This window comes from Camelus ferus, chromosome 11 (assembly GCF_009834535.1).
Source record: "Camelus ferus isolate YT-003-E chromosome 11, BCGSAC_Cfer_1.0, whole genome shotgun sequence".
In the NCBI taxonomy this organism is placed as follows: Eukaryota; Metazoa; Chordata; class Mammalia; order Artiodactyla; family Camelidae; genus Camelus; species Camelus ferus.
Window position 1 is genome coordinate 70,984,723 of NC_045706.1, and position 22,012 is coordinate 71,006,734.

At 52.7% G+C, this 22,012-nt stretch overlaps 1 protein-coding gene across 3 annotated transcripts in view; it reads right to left on the minus strand.

The window, feature by feature from the left end:
* Nucleotides 1-15,489: 15,489 nt before the first annotated feature.
* The window catches only part of GALNT2 (polypeptide N-acetylgalactosaminyltransferase 2), a 186,588-nt gene continuing 180,065 nt past the window's right edge, over nucleotides 15,490-22,012 (minus strand). For all 3 annotated transcript variants that reach the window (XM_032491846.1, XM_032491847.1, XM_032491848.1), the window contains exons 15-16: nucleotides 21,763-21,882; nucleotides 15,490-17,570 (exon numbers count right to left, since the gene is read on the minus strand). In XM_032491846.1, coding sequence (XP_032347737.1) covers nucleotides 17,415-17,570; nucleotides 21,763-21,882 — 276 coding nt within the window. In that variant the 3' untranslated portion in view covers nucleotides 15,490-17,414. The remainder of the gene's footprint in view (nucleotides 17,571-21,762; nucleotides 21,883-22,012) is intronic.

Below are 22,012 nucleotides of genomic sequence, written 5' to 3' on the forward strand. Positions count from 1 at the left end.
AATCTGTTCACTGAGTGCTGAGCTGCTGGCATGATTTAAAGGGGCCTCCCTTTAAACAGTGAGGGTCAACTTGATGGAGGGTGAGGTCCACTATGACCCCGAGCTCTGGGCTCTTCCTGGACTCCAGTTTCACCATCTGTAGAATAAAAGTTGAAACCAGATAATGTGTGAATGTATGCAGGTGCTTTCACTCAGGAATTCTTCCCAGGACCATTAATAATCACTGACTGGAGGCACTGGGTGCTCCGGGCTAACAGCAAAGCTTACTGATAACAACAGCTGGCATCGTATTAATGCCACTTATTAAGTACCACCCACTATACTAAGTGCTTTAAATCAACTAGCTCTTTTTAATACTAACAGCCTTAGCAGTAGGTACCATCATTATCACTAAATCTACAGATGAAGACACTGACGCACAGAGAGGTTAGGAACTTGGTCAAAGTCACACAGCCCACCAGTAATGAAGCCAGGATGTAGACTCAGGCAGCCTGAATCCACAGCCCATCCCTCAGCTATCACACCGCACCACTAAGATGTGGCTTCGCGTCGGTTTTAACCAGTTTGGGAAAATCTGATTTCACTGCCATTTATAAGCCATTTAGAAAACACACAAGGCAATGCAAAATCCAAGGTCATTGTTGTGGCTTCTTAAAAACACAATGAAGGGAAACGAAGGTTCAGTGTAAGAGCCCCTCCTCCAGAGCCCCCACTCCGGGGTCATGAGGAGTAAGGAGGTCTGTGTGTGGTGGGGCGGAGGAAGCTGCTTCCATAAAGGGGGTGGGGGAGCCTGGCTGAGGCCTCCAATCAGCCTTGGCTCAGGTGGAAGGGCGCCAACAGCCTGCTGACAATTCCGCATGCCCTGGAACTGGAGGTGAGTGCCCAGCGCTCTTGCCTGGGGACACCCCATTTTTGGTTGGATACAGACCCCTCATCCTGACAAGAAGCAGGGTCCCCAGGCCAGTGCCAGGGGTCTCACCCCCATGAAAGCATCTCACGGAGAGGTCCCCGCGTGGCCCACCTGGCCAGGGTCTAAGGAAGCTCAGAGACAACCTGGCCGAGGCCTCCTCTGCTCGGGACAGAGGTGCCCAGGAGGTTCCGGGGGTCATGCCTGGGCCTCCATGATCCACAGGTGACTCCCGAGGCCGCAGCTCCACACTGAGAAAAACCCCAGCTGTTATTCTTCTTTTTTAAATTTTTTTCCAATTGGGACAAAAAAGCTATTATTTAGTTTTGTTATTTTTCTGGTTGAAGTTCCAAGGGTCGAAGTGGGGGACTTCATTCAATCCGCAGGCTCTCGTGGGAGCTCAGCCACAGGGACGGTGGTCCTCCAGCCTCCCTCTCCCCGGCTCTGCCTCTTCCCCCATCAGCGGCCTCCACCCGGCGGGTCTGGGGGCCTGTGTTTCCAGAGCCCAAGTCTGGCCATCACTGTGGGGAAGTAGCCTCTCTCAGCCTGAGGGGAAGACCCCAGGGGGCTTCCTGACCCTGGAGAGCGGGGTCTGCTAACGGCAGCTGGAGCTCATGACTTTCACAGCAACTCACTTGAGAACACCTTCACCCGCGCCTTTCTCTGGGGCGTTTCCTGAATGGGGCATCCTGGATCCTCCTCTGCCCCTCGACTTCCCTCACACAGGAATCCAAACCTCTCCAAGCCCAGAGGCTGTTCGTTTCTCCTCCTAAAGTTGCATCAATTTGTGAGCCGCACAGAAGCCCCCCATTTCTTACAGCTGGCCTCCCGTGGACCCTTCAGGACCACAGCACCCCTCTTGTGACCGAGGGCGTTGGTGGATCCCAGCCCCCCGGGAGCACCCTCACTGTCGTAATGGCCTGTGAGGGCGCAGTGCCTCAGTAGAAGGGAGACCCATGACCACCTCCCCCAAGGATGTCCACCTCCTGGTCCCGGGAACCTGTGAGCACGTCTCCTTACACGGCAAACAGAAGCTAAGTAGCAGGTGGAGTTAAGGTTGCTAATCTGCTGACTTTGAGACGGAGACTCAGTCCTGGATCACCACGTGAGAACCTTTCCCAAGGACGTTCACGGAGGAGGGGGCAATCATGCCAAAGTGTACGAGATGCAACGTTGCTGGCTTTGAAGACAGAAGGGGCCAAAAGCCGAGGAATGTGGACAAGCTCTAGAAAGAAGCTGGGACAGGTGTGGACTTGGACTCCGCCCTCAGAGCCTCTAGAAAGGAGCCCAGCCCGGCAGACACCTTGATTTTAGTCCAGTGAGACCTGCATCAGACTTCTGACCTCCAGAGCTGGGAGACAGCGCGTGCGCGTTGTCTAAACCATTGGGTTTGAGGCAACTTGTTAGAGTAGCAACAGGGAACTGCTAGGTTCCGGAGAGATTTTGAGGGCAGATGGGACATTTAGGAGTTTCTCAGTAAATGTGGCTTTGACAGGTGCCCAGAACATTGTTCCCGTGGGACTGGTCTTGTGGAAAAGTGGGGTGAGCAGGTTTTAATGGAAAGAGTAGCAACCTGTGCACAGGTCACAAGCGAGCATCTGGCTTTGTCTCCAGACGCACACACAGAGGTCAGCATGGGGACCGCCTTCTGGGCTTCTGATTCGACAGTGTCCCCGTGGCTGGGACGGACAGAGAGCAAAGGGAAATTTAATTTTAAAAGAACCTTTCAGATGGCAAAGCTCTGTGACGGGTATCATCTCAGATGAAGCCTTTGGACTTTGCCATGAGTTTTTCTGTCACCTTAACAAAGTAGGATGGTCACACAGGACAGGCAGCTTGTGATCGGGCCAGGAGGAGCCCTGACCTTGAAGTGGCACCTGCCGGGACAGAGCCTCATGCCCAGAGTGCAGACCCAGAGGGTGGTTTGGAAGAGTTGGAAGGCGGACCTCCTTCTGGTGAACGACCTGGTCCCTCCAGCCCTCTCCCGGCCCCTCACACTGGTTCCCTCAGGGTGACCCTGCATTTGAGGGAGGTGGAGGAAGGACCTGGTACCACAGTGACGGGCCACATCTTGGCAAGGCGAAGCGGTTCTCCTGTGCCTAAGAAGAAAGAGCCATGGAGCCAGGACTTTTTGTTTGTTTTGGGGAGGGTAATTAGGTTTATTTATTTACTTATTTATTTTAATGGAGGTACAGGGGATTGAACCCAGAACCTTGTGCATGCTAAGCACATGCTCTGCCACTGTGCTATATGCTCCCCCAAATGCCTCAAAGTCCAATCCAAGCTCTGTTGTCTACTATGATCTCGAGCCAATCGGGGTCCTCCTTGAACCCTCGGTTCCTCATCTTTTATAGGGAGAAGACGACCTTCCTCCTGGTGTGACTGTCAGGGTCTCCTCATAACACCCAACAGCTAGCTGAGTGCCCACCAGGCACCAGCCCCTGCCAAGCTCCTTATCTGCCTTACCAAAGGGGATAAAGTCTGGGGAAACGCTTTGTAAAGTACCTGGAGCAGCTGTAACAATTTACCAAAATCTCGATGGCTTAAAAAGACAGAAATGTATCACTCACAATTCTGGAGGCCAGAAGTCTGAAGTCAAGACGTCGCCAGGGCTGCCTCCCTCCAGGGCTTCTGGGAGAGTCTGTGCCCTGCCTCTTAGTACTGCTGCCAGCTGCTGGCAGTCCTTGGCTGGTGGCCCCATCACTCCAATTTCTGCCTGCATCTTCACATTGCCTTCTCTCCTGGGCGTGTCAAGTCTCCCTCTGCCTCTCTGTTAGAAGGACACTTGTTATTGCATGCAGGGCTCTCTTGCACAATCTAGGATCCTCCCTCCTTATCGAGATCCTTAAATTAATCACAGCTGAAGAGACCCTTCTTCCTTATACGGTAACATTTACAGGCTCCAGGAATCAGGACCTAATTAATATCTTTGGGTGGCCGTCACTCAGCCAACCTGCAGCAGTCTGTTCTCTGGTCCCTAAAGATTCATGTCCATCCCAACTGCAAAATATACTCATTTCATCCCAGCATCACCAAAGTCTCAACTCATTACAGCATCAATTCAAGTTGAAAAATCTGGGGGGTGATGGGTAGATCTCAGTGGTAGAGCTCATGCTTAGCATGCAAAAAGTGTATTTTTATTAAGAGTATGTGACAATACTTTTTAGCACAATTGTATCTTAGTTAATTATAGGCAAGCCTGACTGATGACCGTCACGCAGGCCACCTGGCCCTTATTTTTATTTTTTATTTTGAGGGAGAAGGTAATTAAGTTTTTATTTATTTTTTTAGTGGAGGTGCTGGGGATTGAACCCAGGACCTTGGGCATGCTAGGCAGGTGCCCCGCCCCACCTGGCCCTTACTGAATCGGCTTTCCAGCTCCTTTTTCTTTCTGGTCTGTAGGTCATCTCTGGCGGATGGCCGGCGTGAGTGGGATTATGATGGGGAGAGACGGCCGATTTGGAGTCCCTAGGGCAGCGGTCCACAGCGGTTTCTTTCCCTTCCGTGCAAGGGCCTTAGCAAACGGGGCCCCCCCCAGCCCGCTCCAGAACCCATCCCCCACCCCAACACTGAAGAGCGGGAAGGGGTGGGGGCACCCACCCCTTAAGCAGGTACCTGTTTGCTCACAGCAACATGTGAGGCAAATCGCTTTGCACAGGGAAGTGGCTGAGCTGGGCTCCCGGCCTGGCCACCAAGTCTGAGCTCTTCTGTCACCCGGGCCCCCAAAGAGCAGGGTTTCCCAGGAGAAGACCCACAGGTTCCTACATGAAGGTCAGCCTCTGGTGAGGAGGCCCCGTCGACAAGGGCACGCGCCCTGATGGCGCCAGCCGAGTCCCTGCAGAGCAGGAGGAAGCAGGCTGGGACGTGGCCTCGCGGTGTGAACAGTCCTGGGAGTAACAGGCCCTCCTTCCAGACACAGGTCCATGTGCTTCTGTCCAGTTACCGCGAGACCAGGACGTCCCGAGTCCGCAGGTGTGACCGGGCTCTGCCCTACAGCAGTGTCCCCAGTGACCTTCTGCTCAGCGTCTCGCCCCTCTCTGGATTCTTCAGGTGTCTCCAGGTGCCCGTTGTCCCCTCATCCTCTTCTGGGTGCCTCTGATTTACCAGTTCTCCCCAAAACTCACCTGTCTGGTCCGCAGAGCCAACCGGCTAGGTGCGGGCCAGCACGGCACAGGGCTGAGCCTTGAGTGCACTGAGAAGTCCTGTCTTTTCCTAGCAGGAAAATGTTTTAATAGAAAATGTCTTAGGGAAAAACATTTACGAGTTCTTCATTTCCACGATGACAGCGCGACTCACAGAAAGGGCCCTGGGCTGGGCATCAGAGCGCAGCCATGGTCTTGAGATGGAATGGAGGTTGGGGGCAGGGGGGGTGGTCTGGCTCATTTGCAGGTGTCTGCCCGCCCCGGCTGTCTGTGAGGCTGTCATCTTGTTAATCAGGGGAGCTCGGTGAGCAGGTGATAGTCAAGTTAAAAAGCACCGTGGCTCTCCCATCTAGAAGACACTTCTATCCAAGGGACAACTGATTTTAATGATAATGCAGCAGGTGGTGTGACAGATGGACAGGTAGCGATAGCTTGAGGCAGGGGGATCTTTTGCAGTCTCTCAATCCCCTCACCCAGGCAGCCTCTCCCTGTGCGAGCTGGCTTTGGACCCTGGCCGCTGAAATGCAGACCTGAACCTTGCCATCTGCTCCTGCCTCACTGATGTGACCCACATGCATGTCAGAGGCCCCCCTGCCACAACGGGTTTCTAACTATGGAGACATCCCTCACAATCTGGATCATCTGTCTCTTGGGCCAACTTGGCTAAAGTAAAAGGAGGCAGCAGTGAAAGACTGCATTTGGGAGCAAAAAAGTCTGAGTTTTTATTGAGAGAGAGAGAGAGGCAGCTAATAAAATTCAGGTCAGGTATGTGAGATTCAAGCTGCCGGTCTGAACAGCTCTTTCCCCAAAACTATCATTATGAAAAGAGACTTTCAACAGACAAGAGCATTTATCACTGGCAACTCTGCCCCCAGGCCTCCCTCGGTGGGAGCCACCGGTCCTCTGCAGGAGCCCTGCTTCCCAGGAAGGGGACGGCATGGTGCGTGCTTCCTGCCGGGAGGGGTCCAACACGCGGGGACCTCAGGAACCCCCCTCCTCCCCTTCCCCAAACTGAGATTTAGATAGTCTCTTACCTTTAGTTTAAAGTGCTTTCTTTAAACACATTTCTCAGTTCGACTTCCTTCCCATTCCTGGGAGGTGGTGGATGAGGGCCCGTCTATGTTGTTTTATCACCTAAATCCCTGATCCAGGAGGGAAAGAGCAGAGCTGGTTGGAGGTGTGTGTTCAGGCACGTTCCACACAGACATACCCCCGAGCTCAGGAACGAGCCGCTGTCTCTGCCCAGAGCCCGGGAGCCGCTCGGGGTTCGATGCCCTGGCACCTGCTCAGATCAGGTTGTTCCCTGCCCCCCAGAAGCTCTCACCGTCCCTGTTTGAATGCTTTTTGCAACCCTTATTCATCTTTTTTTGCCTACTTTTATCTTTTTAAGTTCTGTCACTGAGAGGTCTAAGTGACACTAAGAATTCCAAATTAAAATCACGAAGTGCAGACCCGTGATACTACAGCCCTCCAAGTCCCAGATGGGGCGAGTGGTTTCCGGATGAAGCAGGTCAGAGGAAAGGCCCAGGAGGAGATGTACACCATGCTCCTTCTCTAATATCATCTCTCTATTTTCCTGATGAGAAAACAGCACAGGGAGGTTGAGACACTTACCCAAGGTCACACAGTCAGCGTCCAAGCTTCATCCCGTGAAGCTGGCCGGGCAGCAGTCTGGTTCCAGAGTCCACAATCTGAACACCACCCTCCACTGCTCCCCCACGCTGCCAGGTGACCCAGCAGCCACCTTTACGTGAAGAAGTGTGGGGACTTCCTCTAACAAGGGCTGTGAGCTAGTCTTGGCCTGAACCAAGGTGGGTGCTTCTCCAAGTGTGGTCCTGGAACCAGTGGTGTCACCTTCACCAGGGAGCTTGCTGGAAATCCAGTGACTCAGGAATTTTAGGGGTGCAGCCCAGGGATCTGTTTCAACAAGCCCTCAGGGGACTCCAATGCGCCGAGGTTGGAGAAGCTGGAACAGTTCACAACCCGGCCACTACTGCCCTTCCTTGGGGAGCTCTCCAGACACAGAGATGCTCAGCCCCACTGGTCTTGGGTTGGTGTGGGCATCTGTTTGGGTTTTGTTTGTTTTTCAACTCCCAAAGGAACTGCAATAAGCAGCAAGGTTTGAGAATTATGAGTGTCATATGAAGGGCAGGATTTTGGAGTCTGAGAACAGGGTTCAAATGACTGTTCTGCTGACCACAAACCAAATGACTCAGCTCTTATGTAAGCTTTCGACACCCCTGCTTTGTTCACCTGCCGAACAGGTGGAAGTGAGGGTCGAAGGGGGTCACTTAAGGCAGTTGGCGTGGTTCTTGGCCAACGACACGGGCTCTGTGAACATTAGCTCTCGTCTTCCAAATCAGCAGCCAACCCACACTCCCCAGCTGGTGCTTGAGCACATGGGGAGTGTTGGAAGGAGGGCTGAGATGCTGGGAGCCCGACCTTAGAGGGTCCAGTGCTGAGGGCTGCCCCCGTGGAAGCATGCACTCTGTGGCATCTGGTTTGGAGCTGGCAGGAGGCCAAGCGGAGCTGTGCATGTGGCTTTGGGGATTCGTTAAGGGCAGCAGCCCGTGCTGGTCGGTCAGGGCTGCTGGAACAAAGGACCACAGTCTGGGCGGCTTAAACAACACACATTTATTTTCTCACAGCTCTGGAAACTTCCAGATCAGGGTGTCGGCAGGGGTGGTTCCATCTGACGCCTCTCTCCTTGGCTTGTCCGTGGCCGTTTTTCCTCTGTGTCTTCACCCCATCCTCTCTGTGTGTGTCTGGGCCCCCATCACCTCTTCTTATAAGGACACCAGCCATACTGGATTAGAGTCTACCCTGATGAACTCATTTAATCCTAAAAAACGTATCTCCAAATGCAGTCAAATTCTGAGGCAGTGGGGGGTTAGGACTGCAAAATATGAATTTGGGGGCAACAGAATTGAGCCCCTAACACCCTGCTTCCTGGCCCCCCAAAATTCACATCCTTCTCATATGCAAAATAAATCCCCCCCCCAATAGTCCCAAAGGTCTGAACCCATTCCAGCATTAACTGTAAGGTCCAAAATCTCATCTAAGTATCAGCTAAAGAAATGGAAAGATATCCTATGTTCATGGATTGGAAGAATTAATATTGTTAAAATGTCCATACTACCCAAAGCAATCTACAGATTTAATGCAATCCCTAACAAAGTACCCATGGCATTTTTCACAGAACTAGAATGAATAATCCTAAAATTCATATGGAAACACAAAAGACCCTGAATAGCCAAAGCAATCATGAGAAAAAAGAACAAAGCTGGAGGTATAATGCTCCCTAACAGGCTGTACCACAAAGCTACAGAAATCAAAACAGTATGGCACTGGCCCCAAAATAGAGACATAGATTAATGGAACAGGATAAAGTGTCCAGAAATAAACTCACATACTCATGGTCAGTTACTCTATGATGAAGGAGGCAAGAATATACAATGGAGAAAAGACAGTCTCTTCAGTAAGTGGTGCTGGGAAAACTGGACAGCTACAAGTAAAAGAATGAAATCAGAGCATTTCCCACACCCTATGCAAAAATAAACTCAAAACGGATTAAAGTCCTAAAGGTAAGATCAGAAATCATAAAACTACTAGAAGAAAACATAGGCAGAACACTCTTTGACATTAGTTGTAGCACTGTGCTTTAGGATCTGTCTCCTCAGGCAAAGAAAACAAAAGCAAAAATAAACAAATGTGGCATAAACTTAAAAGTTTTGCCCAGCAAAGGAGACCATTGACATACTGAATGGTAGGAAATATTTGCAAATGATACAACGGATAAGGGATTAATATTAAAAATATATGAACGGCTCAGACAAATCAGTATCAAAAAAACAACCAACCTGATTAAAAAATGGGCAGAAGACCTGAATAGACATTTTTCCAGAGAAGACATACAGATGGTCAACAGGCCCATGAAAAGATGCTCAACATCGCTAATTATCAGAGAAATGCAAATCAAAACCACCGTGAGATAAAACTTCACCCCTGTCAGAATGGCTCTTGTCAAAAAGTTTACAAATAACAAATGTCAGCGGGGAAGTGGAGAAAAGGGATCTCTTGTACACTGTTGGTGGGAATGTAAATTGGTGCAGCCACTATGGAAAAGGGTATGGCGGTTCCCCCCCAAATTAAAAATAGAACCACCATATGATCCAGCAATCCCACTCCTATATATATATCCAGAGACCATGAAAACACTGATTTGAAAAGATACAAGCACCCAATGTTCACAGCAGCATTATTTACAATAGCCAAGACATGGAAGCAACATGAGTGTTTGTCAACAGATAAGTGAATAAAGATGTGGTATATGTTATATTAGTTTCAACATAGTAAATATATATATATATATATATATATATATATATATATATATATATATATATATATATACACACACACATATACCCCTGAATATGTGTGTGTATTTACCATGTTGTACACCTGAAACTAATATAATATTTACATCAACTATACTTAAATAAATAAAAGAATAATCCTCATTGGCTCACTGTCCTTCTTTCTGGGTGCACCCCTCAGCCCTGAACTGAAATAGAAGAGGGGTCAGGGCTGCCCGCTGGTTGTGCCCCAGGCCAGTGTGACAGTGGAGGTGCTGCGACATTGATTTGCCTTCAAAGTCATTCTTCCCTCTGCTTGGAGGATGAGGCATGTTTGCAGGGGACGGTTCTGTGGTCTTGTCCTGTAGAATCCCAGAAGTCCAACAGCCTTCCTTCATTTCATCCTGTCTCTTCTCTGGTCCCCGTCAGTCCAAGCTGGTGGCATTTCTGCTGGTACAAAATTCTCAGAAACCCAGAGATGGGTCTAATGGGTCCAAGCCATCGAACCTGAGGGTCTTCCACGGTCTTCCCTGGATAAGCTCCTCTCTATCTTGGCTTCTGCTGAGATGGCTGATTGGATCTGTAGGTCACGTGCCCATAATCTCTTTAGCAAATATTGCCCAACTCACTCTGCGTGTTCTGTCCCATTTTTCATGATGTACGTAGGTTGAGAATTTTCCAAATCCACAAGTTCTTGTTCCTTGTTCAATTTACCTCTTCCCTCTTGAATTTTACTAGAAGCAGCAAGGAGAAACCAGGCTGTGCCTTCAATGCTTTGCTTAGAAACCTCCAGAGCTATCTACGTAAGCTGATCTTACAGGTTCTACTTTCCACAAAACATAAGAACACAGTGCAGCCAAGTTCACCACCCCTTTATGACAAGGATGGCCTTCCTCCAGTGCCCCGTCTCTTGTCCCTCGTTCCCACCTGAGACCTCACCAGGAGCACCTTTAACGTTCATGTTTCTGCCAACGTTCTGTCCATGATGACAGATGTATACCTCTAAGACAAGAAAAACTCTCTCAACAGATCACCTCTTTTCTCTCTGAGCCCTCGAAAGAACCAACCTTTAGCAGGGAGGGTATAGCTCAGTGGTAAAGCATGCGCTTAGCATGCATGAGGTCCTGGGTTCAATCCCCAGCACCTCCATTAAAGTAAGTAAATAAATAAAACCCCCCTAATTACGGCCCCCCCCCAAATGACCTTAAATGTCCATGTTGCTCCCAACAGTTTCTTCAAAGCAACCTAGACTTTTTCTAACATGCTCTGCAAAACTCTCCCAGCTTCTGTCCTTTAGCAGCTCTGAAGCCACTTGCGCACTTGTCAGAGCTTTGTTACAGCAGCAGCTCATTCTGATGGGGAGGTCCGCATTTGTCTGTTAGGGCCACTGAGACAAAGTCCCACAGGCTGGCGGCTTAATCAACCGGAATTTATTTTCTCATAGTCCTGGAGGCTACACGTCAGAGATCAAAGTGTTGGCAGGGTTAGTCTCTTCCGAAGCGTCTCTCTTGGGCTCATGGATGGCTACCTTCTCCCCGTGTCCTCCTGCTGGTCCTCCCTCTGTGCTTGTCTGTGTCCTCATCTCCTTTTCTTATAAGGACACCAGTCAGATTGGACCAGGGCCACCCTGATGACCACACTTTATAATCGAGTCACGTCTTTAAGGGCCCTGGCTCCAAAAAACATTCTGAGGTCCTGGGGGTTAGGATGCTGAGGTCCTGATGTCACCTTATGGATGTGGTGGCTGGGGAGGACACAGTTCTGTCTGTAACAAGCCTGATCACCTGCTCCTCGCTGGTCGTGGGCCCTGGTCGCGAATCCGGGGACTTGTCACTGCGCCCACGCACTCGGGTGTGGGGCCAGGTTGGTGTCGTTCCTTCCGCCGCCTCCCGCTGCCATCGGGCTTCCTCTCAGTCCCTGGCCGGGATTTAGCCTCCGCATCTGGATGGACGTCTTCTCCGCACTCCCGCCCTCCTCCTGTGCTGCCTCCTCTTCTGTGCCGCTCGGAGGCCACGTGCTGGCAGGCTTGGCGCCCCCGCTTGTGCCCCTAGTCCTCGCACCCCTGGCAGTGACATTCCAGTTGGAAACTCAGCCCCTCTAACAAGCATCTCCCCTGGCCCCTGTCCTGGGCCCTGCCTGGACTGCCCACACGTGCCCAGAGCCCGAGGCAGGGACCACCCCCGGCAGCCCTGGGCCAGGGGTGCTTTCACATCTCACCTCTCATCTTGACAATGACCTTGTGAGGTGAGCGAGCTGCCCCCCTTTCACAGGCCTGGTGAAGTGACTTTCCTAAGGTGATCTGGGGGATGGGAGGCAGGAATTGGCCAAGAGGGCCCCCCTCTTCACTGACAGTGTCCCCAGAGCCTCCCTCCCACCGCAGCCACCACACCCCTGCCCCAACCCCGCTTTCCTCTTGGGCCACCCCTCCCAGCCTCCTCCCAGCGCCTCCTGCCCTGGGGCTCCCGCTGATCCGGTGTCCTCTGGGCCTTGCTCTCTGGCTGGACCAGGAGGACTCTCACTGGGGGGGAAGCAGGGCGAACCGCTTAACTGATCGGAGCCTCCAGTTTCTCCAGTGGTGAGACAGAGTGACAACTCCTTTGCAGGCTGCGAGGATGAGCGTGATTTGGATGGTGGGGCCTGGCCATCCTGGCTGGTGTCACTGCCCCGCATCCTTCCCCTGAAGGAACCTCCTTATCCAACCTGTGACGTGCGTGGCACCCCTTGGGGACGCTCACTAACAGGCACACTCTGTGCCCAGCTGCTCCTTCCGCTCCATTCTGCAGCCCCTGAGGAGGGGCCAGGCAGACAAGAAACATCTTTTAAAAGGCCCTGCTTCTCTTTACCCTGGTTCCTTGCTCCCGGCCAATTTCCACCTTCTCTCCCATGTGGCTCCAATAGGGAGAGAAGTTGGGTGGCAGCTCCCAGGCCCCTTAGGCCACGTGTGGGAAAAGTCAGACAGTGGGGGGCCTCCCTGCACCCCTCCTGGCTCAGCCTCACCCAAACAACCTCCTGGGGCCCCTGTCAGCCGTTATTTCTCAATGTAAATGTACGTTTGGTGACAGCGAGTCTCTGGGACCTTGGATCATGCAGGTCCGTCCTCAAGGGGGCTCTCGTCCCACTTTGAATCAAGGTTGGAGCCAGGTCCAGGGCCAATGTCAGCTTGAGCCCTGGGCAGCCTCCTGACTGCCCCGCGATTCTCCTGGCTTCACACTGCCCCCTTCTCCATCTGTCCTGCAGCAGGAAGACACAGCCGCTGAGGCTGAGAGCTGGTCCCAGAGCAAGGTGTGCACCACAGGTGTCATCTCCACCCGGAGTCTTAGAATTTAGGGAGTCCAGAAACTTAGATGGGGAAAAATGGCATCTTTATTTTCATAAACCTCCAACTGAATATAGCCAATTAACTGGGAACTTTCACTCCCCCCAAAAAGAAAAATCACAGATATCTTGATCTCATGTTAATTGCAGACTTTAAAATACAGCTTATGCTCATCACCACCCTGAAATTCCAGCAGCAATGAGACAGGAGGCCTTGTTATTTAACACAGGAAGAAACATGTATCATAGAAATATTTTGATAACCGGCTCAGTCTGACTGGTCGTCCTTGTGGTCTCAAATCACATGTCTCGCTCACCTGAAATCCTTCTCTGAAGAGGCCCTGTGTGGCCAGCAGACACCAGAGGACGAGGGTGAAGCTGCCTCTCAACTGAGGTCCCAGGAACCAGGGACCGCATGGCTGCCCCGCCCATGCACCAACTTCCAGAATTTTCAGTGATGGCAAACGCGGTGGGCGCTGCGATTGCCCGAGTAGCTGCCCCTCCCCTCTGACCTCCTAGTCAGCAGGACCCAATCCATGGCTGAGGACGGTGGCCCTGGGAGGTGACCACTGCCAGGTGTCCAGGCAGCTGAGCCGGTTCTGGGCAGTGGGGGCTGAGAAGTCTTAGCGGGTGGGACGGTCACTGGGGAAGGTGTGTCCGCCCTCGGAGAGGAAGGGAGGGAGGGAAAGAGAGGGAATGAGAAGGATGTACAAAATGCTACATCTTCACGGTGTCTTCCTGCATCTTGGTGGGAGGCTGGGGAGGTGGGGGGTGGCCGGGCAGAAAGCAGTTTGTTCACGATTAAGTCAAGTCCCAGGATCAACATGGAACCCTGTCCACTTTGGACTTCCTGTTATACGAGATAATAAATGTCTCTTAATTTATGCTGCGTTCAGTTGGGATTTGACAGCCAACTGAAGGTGCTTTCAATAGAGAGTTCTCTACAATTCAAGGGCAACGTAGGCAGTTCATTTCTGGAAGTTCTTCAGCGAGCCTGCACCGGCCACTCTGAGTTCTCACATCTGGCCCTCAGTGGTGACCCCCTCCCCCTTTGATTCTTTTTCTAATTAGGTTTCTTATAATTTTTAACGGAGGTGCTGGGGATTGAACCCCGGGACTCAGGCATGCTAAGCACACGCTCCACCACTGAGCTCTCCCTCCCTCCCTCCCCCAGCTGATTCCTTCCATCACCTTCAGGAGGCAAGCGCCTTCCTAAGACGCAGCCTATTCTCCTAACTGCATTCCAGGTCTGGTTCACCTCCCGTGGGTGTCACTGGGGTGAGGACCGTGCTGGTTCCTGCAGCCCTGTCCCCGCGTCCAGGGCCGGGGCCCACACGTGCTCGGGCGGGACTTGCCGAGCAGGTACTTCTCATTACAGATGCAAAGGCTTTTGGAAACATGATGTTTATCTTTTGCAGGCACACATATTACAAACAAATCAAATACATATATATTGTATTATTAGTAAATTGCTCAGGAGTATGTAAGAATATCTAGAAGGATTTTCCTTTTCTCTCTTAGGTAAGTCCAAGGACAGAAAAGAGCATATGAGAACATTTTCTTTTTCTTGCTGATTATTTTAAAAAATGTGAAATATACTGCAGTCAAATAGCCGAGTTGGGTTATTTTATTCTACATATTTTTTGCAAATCTGATCCTCTCTGCTCATTGAGATCTGCTCCCCACCCCCCCAGAATCAGTTCAGACTCCTTCCTGAGCATTTGAGACCCCACCCCTGCCCAGACCCACCCAATCCCGACCCCAAACGCCCCGCCTCACCCTGCTGGGCACTCTGTTCATCCTTTTCTGGAATTTAACACGTTTCCTCCCCTCCTAGGTCTTCAGGGTATCAGGGCAACATCGAGAGTTTCTCAGGAAGTATTTATTGAATGGATAAAATTTTCCCCGTTGCCAAAGCAGGAATCAAACCCACACACACACCACCCCCAGGATTTCTAAAGGGCTCTGACGGGTACTGCACAATTATGCTAAAAGCCCTTCTTTCTAGATGGCAGAACAAATTTTGCTTGTCTCAAATGATGGAGAAAGGGGCTGCATAAGCAGGGCCTCCAGAAGTTTTAAACACTTGTTGGGGTCCTCTTTTCAGCTTCCCCAGTCTCAGTCCAAATCGCTAAAGAATTGGTCAGTGTTCTGTTTCCCTGACACCCCTGTGGGGTTGTTCAAAGACAGGTATTTTTAAAGGTCGAGGATGAGGGGGAAGAACTCAGCCTGCCTCGGATGGAACTGGAGAGTCCAGATAACAGGTCAATAGTGTGTCAATTTTAAATCAAGCTGTGAAAATATGTGCCCCTCAGCTTCTTCCCCTTTCCCCCTCCCTTGGTTTGGAGTGTAGGTCCTGGGTTGGAGTGCCTGGGGCTGACCAGGTGAGCATCTAGGAGTGGCATGACTTTGAGCAGGTTAGCCTGTGCCCTTGAGCAGGCTAAGGGCTTCAAGCACCAGCTTCCCCAGCCATCTGTGACAAGCAGCCCATGATGCTGTCTCCCAGGTTACGGTGAGAAGATGATGAGGATGTGTTTAAGGGCCTGGTGGGTCACAAATGCTCCACAAATGATAAGGGTTCTTATTACAAATGAGAATCAACATCCAAAGAGCAGAGCAGTAAAAGGTGAGTGCATTTGGGAAGCATGATAAGAAATGGTAACTGAGCAGCTCCCCCACCGCCCGACAGACCATAATCGCCCTCCTCAAACACCAGCCACATCCATCCCATAGAGACCAACAGGGACCGCGGCCGCCAAGCAGCGAGTTATCTATAAAGTATCTTCTCTTTATTTAAGTTAAACAATTTTCAAGGATGGTTTCCATCTATAAAATGGACAAAGTACAAGCTCTGTACAGCAGTTCTTTTTAAAAATCAACTGGAAAAAAAAATTACCAAACTATATTTTGAATTTGCAAAACATACTCACAGATACCATCATTTGAGCTTTTATGAAGACATAGGAGAGACCAGCACAGAGAAGACAACTAACTTGGCCACAGCTTTGCTCGAGGGGCTCTTAGGGGAGCATTTTTACTTGTAAAAACAGGAGTGGGAGGGCGGGAGAGTCCTGATGACTAGAAAGTAACGCAACCACAGTAAGTCACTTTGGCACACTGTGTCATGTAAACATAGCTCACCCGAGGGAGCCCTCCCAGCCCACCTCCGCTCACAACACCCGAGGCTGCCGCCCCCACCAGCTCAGGGATGGGGCGCTTCCCCCCTCCACTGACCAGGGCCGGGTGGACCCATCGTGATGGTACAATGTCTGTAAGACTTCTGGGTGGGGTGGAGGTGTGTGGGCAAGAGATTTGTCAAGAACCTGATGAAAATTTGTTTTACTTTAAAACCAAATCTGTTTTCCATCAGTGGGACTGTTTTCCCCTAACAGTAAGTAGTAGCTCAGGTGACAGGGCCACCTTCAAGGCGGCGCCTGTACGTGGTGGGGGTGGGCGGAGAAGGAAGCAGGGGCAGTGACCACGAGAGTGACCAGGGAGCCACTCTGAGGATGCTGCGGCCAGTCTCCTGTTGCATGTGGGGACACCTCGGAGGCAAGAGGGGCTCTGCAGGGACATTCCTGGGTGTCAAGGCGTAAGCCCAAGCACCTCCTCCTGTTATGACTTTTAATTCCCATGGTTTATACGGACCTCTCTGCTTCCTTGGCCACGGGCTCCTGTTTCGGGCCCTTGATCCTCAGTCGTGGAGCACTGTTTGGGCTCCACTTTTCCTGATTCTTGACCCAAGGCCCCAGGAGGCAGGCAGGTTCCAGGAACCGGATGACCTTGACAGTGGTGCCAGCACACCAGGGTCCTTGCCATTAGCCCAGTGCTGACTGTGACAGCCTCCCACCAACACTGGGGGCTGGGGGACTGGTTTTTTAATTCATTTAACCCCTGAAGAAAAGAAAGTACATCTAAAAGGACCCAAAGCAACATTTGTCAAAATAAGTAACCCATCCAGCTTTACAAATACTGGGGGCATGAAAAAGTGGATGCCGGCACAGAGCACAACTCCGAGCTGAAGCCAAACAGAGATGCCGAGATCTGAGCCTCGGGGCAGCACTAGGCTCCTGGGGAGGGGGGCACAGCAGCACCTCCTCACCGCTAAGGCTGGGGGCGGGCAAAGGAGGCCGCTTTCTCCCTCTGAGAGAGCCCGGTCCCCCCTCCTCACGACCGTGATCTGATGGGGCGGAGAATTTACAAGATGAGGATGACCTACAGAAACCACAGGGGGCTGACCCTACATCCTTTCTTTACATATATATTTATATTTAATGTCCCACCGTAGAAAAGTTCATACCCAAATATAGCAAGTACACCACATGAAGGAAGGGTCTGCGCTGGGGAGACAGGAGGGCAGGGAGAGGGGACCAAGACGTAAACCTGCGAACCGGCGTGATCGCTATGGAAACCGTACGTGATTTCAGTGGGACCCGAGTGGAGACTTCGGAGCGTTTTCCTCGCGGTGATGCAGCAACTGCGCCCCTTGCCTCCCATCCTCCACGGTGCACGGTCGCTGTCGATGCGGATCGGGCGGGCGGCGGCGCTGGGGGGCGGGCCCGGGCCTCCGCCCTTCAGACCATGATGGAATACTGAGGTATATAGTTTCGCGGAAAGTTTAGGAAACGTGATCAAGGACGTGAACGCCGCCTCGGCCCGACGGCGCGGGGGGACGCGCGGCCCCGCGCTCTCCTAGGGCTGCAGGTTGAGAGAGAACTTCCACTGCTGCGACAGCGCCGGGCCGCACACCTCCACGCTCAGGCCCCCGTTCTTGGCCGAGCGGCTGTCCAGGCACAGGTTGCTGCCCACGTGCCGCAGCTTGGAATTGCCCTCGATCTGCTCCCATTTCTGCAAAAGACAGGAGGGCACCTTACAACCTGAGCAGCCGCGAAAGGGGACAAAGCACATCCGCTTTCAGGGTCTGCGTTCAAAATCAGCAAACTTTAAAGGATGGGAGTTTGCAAGAGATGCTGCGGGGCGCCCAGTTAGAAACCTGCGTTCTCTGCATGGTCCGCAGCTCAAAACCTCCTATCCGAGCCCTGCTGGCGACCAGCTCCCTGCCCCATCCTTTCCCGTTTGGGTGTCTCCTCTTCCAAGCCCCATGCTTAGGGCACCTGCCCCTCTCAGTCATAAAAAGGACTTGATGCAGAGGGAAATTTCTTGTATGAACTTTGCATTCATCCACAAGACGGCCTCATCTGATATCCACCCCCCCCCCCCAAGGAACTGGCCAGCTCCAAGAGGGCCCAGGACTGCCCTGGGGAGGCCGGCATCCCTGCTGAGGCTGTGCTCAGGCACCTCAGGGCTCCCCCTTACCCTGGGGGCCTTGTGCTGGACCAGAGGAACGGGGTCAGGCGAATTGAGAGGGAAAGGCGCGCTGGTGTGGACAGAACACCACGCTAGGGAACCGATGTCTCTACGGTCTGTCCTCTCCGCAGGTTTTGCCTCCTCGGTGGGCATGAGAGGCCTATCTCAGCTGGCCTCGAGTCCCCCAGGCTCTGCACGGCAGGCCCAGGTGCCACCTGCCCGGTTCTGAGTGCGCCACTTGTGCGGTGCAGGATGGACAGCCTTCCTACCTGGGTGTGTGCACACCTGCGCCCCCGTCCACCCAAGCCGGCCAGCCAGGCCCACCAGGGAACAGGCCCACAGCCCAGCCATGGGCAACCCTAGGGCCTCTCACTCTGTTGTTTATCCCCTCACAAAAAAAAAAAAAAATCTTTGCTTAAAAAAAAAAAAATTAAGGTGCCTCCTTCCCAAAGCTCTCCCTTCATTAATGTAGTCTGCGATTCTAATTAATTTTCCACACTGTTTGCACTGAAGCTCCTTTCCATCAGTATTTTGCAAATCCTTTTGACAGGGTGGAATTCAGTGTTCTTGCTCTTGCCTTCCTTTCCCCTATGACTGTAAATTCACACATAACACGAACACACAAATGTGCCTAGAATCCAAATGTCAACTGGCAGGACAGTGTGGCCTCCGGACAGAATGGGGTGAAAAGCCTCCTCTCAAAGGGCACAGGAATGAGGCGGGGAAGGAGGCAGAGCGAGGCCGGGGGGAGCCCAGCGCCCTGGGGACCGACCCACGCCAGGGCCCTGCAAGGATGCTCTCGGAGGGACCGGGGGATGCCTATCAAGTCAGCCTGACGGCCTGGAGTTTCCACCTATAGTGGTACACAGTGCGACCGATGGGCGCAGGGCAGGCTACTGGTCCGGGCCCATCATCTCCTCTGCTCCTGCCCTCTGTGATGTCAGTCATTCCTCCTGCCCTCTTTCCACCTGTGTCACTCTCAGAGGCCAGGGCTCGCCTGACAATGAAGGTGGCATGGATGGGCTCCGATTCCACTCTCTGGAGGGGCTCTGTGTGTGTCCCAACATCAGCCAAACAGAGGGGCCTAAAAATGCCCAAAGCCCAGCTCCGTCCCCAGAAGGCAGCGCCTGCAGTTCAGAGCCTGGGTCCCTGCAGGCTGTGGGGAGGTGGAAGCCCCCTGATGGGGCTGGGGCCTTCTCCAGTGGGCGAGGTCTCGGGGTTGACAGTTTAGCAGACCCTCACTCATGTATGCCATGTGCCCGGGAAAGCACATCGTTTGCAGGCCTCTCTCTGGGGACATGAGCCTTTCGGGGCTGAGAACCTGGACGTGGGCAGCAAGCTCTGACTAAGGGTAACTCCTCCAAGGGCTTACGCATCTGTCTTTTAAAAAGGTTCAGAGACCAGATAAAGTCATCACTTTATCCCTCCTTTAGCCACAGACATCCCTGTCCATCACACCCGCTCAGCCTGACACCGTGCTCACCAGTGCCGACGGGTGGGTCCCAGGAGGTTGGGTCCAGGGGACAGTGGCCTCTTTGTTTAACAGTCCCTCCTGGTCACTCGGGTCCTACAGCCATGTGACTGAACATCAACACAGATGGACCCTAGGGACTGGCAAGTAGTGAGCCGAGCCCTGCAGAGGGGGCGGGGGTTCTGCAGAGCAGGGAGGGGCACCCAGGATGGGGTGGGAGGGACAGATGAGAAGTGGCCCTTTGCAAGTGTTTCCTGATAACCGGGATCCCAGCAAGGGACCTGATCCCGGCCCCGGTCTTCCCAATGGACACTGGATGGGAGCCCTGCTCTCCAGGCCTCAGTTTCCCTTCTGTGACATGAGCGTCAGACTAGATGCCGGCGGAGGTTCCTGGCTCCAGCAGGCCACGTGCCTCAGTCTCCCCACGCCCATCTGTCTCGTAAGGGGGGACGTAAGAAGACAGAGGGACATACTGCACTGTCCTCTGGGGGCTGCACCAGCCATCCCCCCACAGTTCAGAAAAGGCTCTGCCCCCAAGGTACCTCAGGGTGCACGTTGGAGAAAGACGCTGGAAAGGTAAACTGCGAGCTGAGAACTGGCTGGAAAAAGGAACAGACACGCTGGAGTGTGTGGGGTCTCATCCCTTTGAACTCTCACCGTTTACAATTTTGTAAACTTTAAAAGGAAAAATATTTAATGAATAAAGAAAAGTATGTTCAATTTCTCTCTAAAATATCCAGTGGTGTGGGGACGAGAAGGAGCATGTAACTGGCAAGAAGTGACATCCGGCCTGTGGATAAGACGTAAGGGCCGCTTCTGGGGGGGGAGCACGAGGGGCTGGGGAGTAAGACACACACGTGACTACATGCAAAGCAGATGAACAGCAAGGACCTACTGTGGAGCCCAGGGAACTGTATTCAATACCTTGTAATGGCCTAGAATGGAAAAGAACTTGAAAAGAAAGCATGTATGTATGTATACATGTGACTGATCACTGTGCTGTACACCTGAAACTAACACTGTAAATCAACCACACTTCAATAAAAAAATAAAGAAAAAAAAAAAGAAAGAAAGGCCTCTTTATACACCTTTTATAAAATATAGGTCTTCCTTTCAGGGCTGGGAGCTCACCAGTAACCGGCATGAAACAGGGTGAGAACACCCTGGAGACATTACCGTGGGTTCTAGATGGATTTGTAGGTCAGTGTTGCACTAACTTTTTGTGATTGAAATCACAGACTTTCATTTCATTTTTTAAAAAAAACTTGGGGGGGAGCAGGTAACTAGTATGTATGTATGTATATATGTGTGTATGTATTTACTGGAGGTGCTGGGGATTGAACCCAGGACCTTGTGCGTGCTGAGCACGCGTCCTACCACTGAGCTATACCCTCTGCCCTCATTTCATTTTTAAAGCAGAGTTTTAAGTCAGAACTTCCGCTCGCTCAGGCTGGCACCTCTCCCAGAGACCAAGGGGTGGGCTCTGAGGTCTGGCCGCGTCCCAGCAGGGTGTGCTGGCCGTGGCTGCCTGCCTGCCTGGCCCAGCTGTGCTCCTGGGTCTGCAGAGAAGCTGTTGCCCTTCCTCGCTCCTGGGCCAGGGCTCTGCGCCTCCGCAGGAAGCTAGGGCTCCCAGCACTCAGACACACACACACCGGCCACCAGCATCTCCTTCTGCCGGGTGTTCACTGGCGTCACCAGACAAATCCTTTCGAGGCGCCCATGTCTGAGTGCCTGGGCGTGACGGCTGCTTACCTAGCATGCCACGGTGAGGAGGAAACGACCCCAGGTGTGGGGACCCTCCGCTCCAGTGCCCAGCGCACGGAGGGTCCGTGCAGGCCCCCTCCAGAGCTGAACAGACAGATCACAAAACATGACCCTGCCTTTTCAGTCTTGTTGGAGGAGAGGCACAGATATAAGCAGATCAATCCAGAGGTTATGGAAAGAAAGCCCAACACAGATGGCCTCCCAGGAGAAGTAGCTCACGGGGCAGAGGCGAGAGAGCGAGCCGTCCGGAGCAGCAGGGCGGCAGACCAGCCCTGGCAACCCCCACGTCCCCACCTGTCACAAGCATCAGGGTCGCCCACGCGTCCCAGCACGGAACTTGCTGAGCACCTGCCCCGTGGGGGCACCCCACAGCACGTGGAGACGCCGAGGAGCGTGGGCGTTGAATGGGGCAGCCAGGCATCATTCAAACAAACACGCAAGTGCCCCCAGCGATCCCGGCCCGCGGGGCCCGGGCTGGACCTCGGGCGCCGGGTGTACCTGTCTGCTGTCGTTCTCTCGGCAGCCCTGCAGCTTGATGAGCGAGCCGGGCGCCCGGTCCACCACGGTCAGGCACAAGTCCATGTGCTTCACTGACTTCTCCTTCGTCAAGGCCCACTCCTGGAACACAGAGCGGAGGTCAGGGGCTGCAGGATGAGAGGATGAAATACGGGAGAGCCCGGAAAGAGGGCCGGTCATGCGGGGGAGCGAGCTTCAGAAAGCCCCGACCAACTCAGGACCAACAGACGAC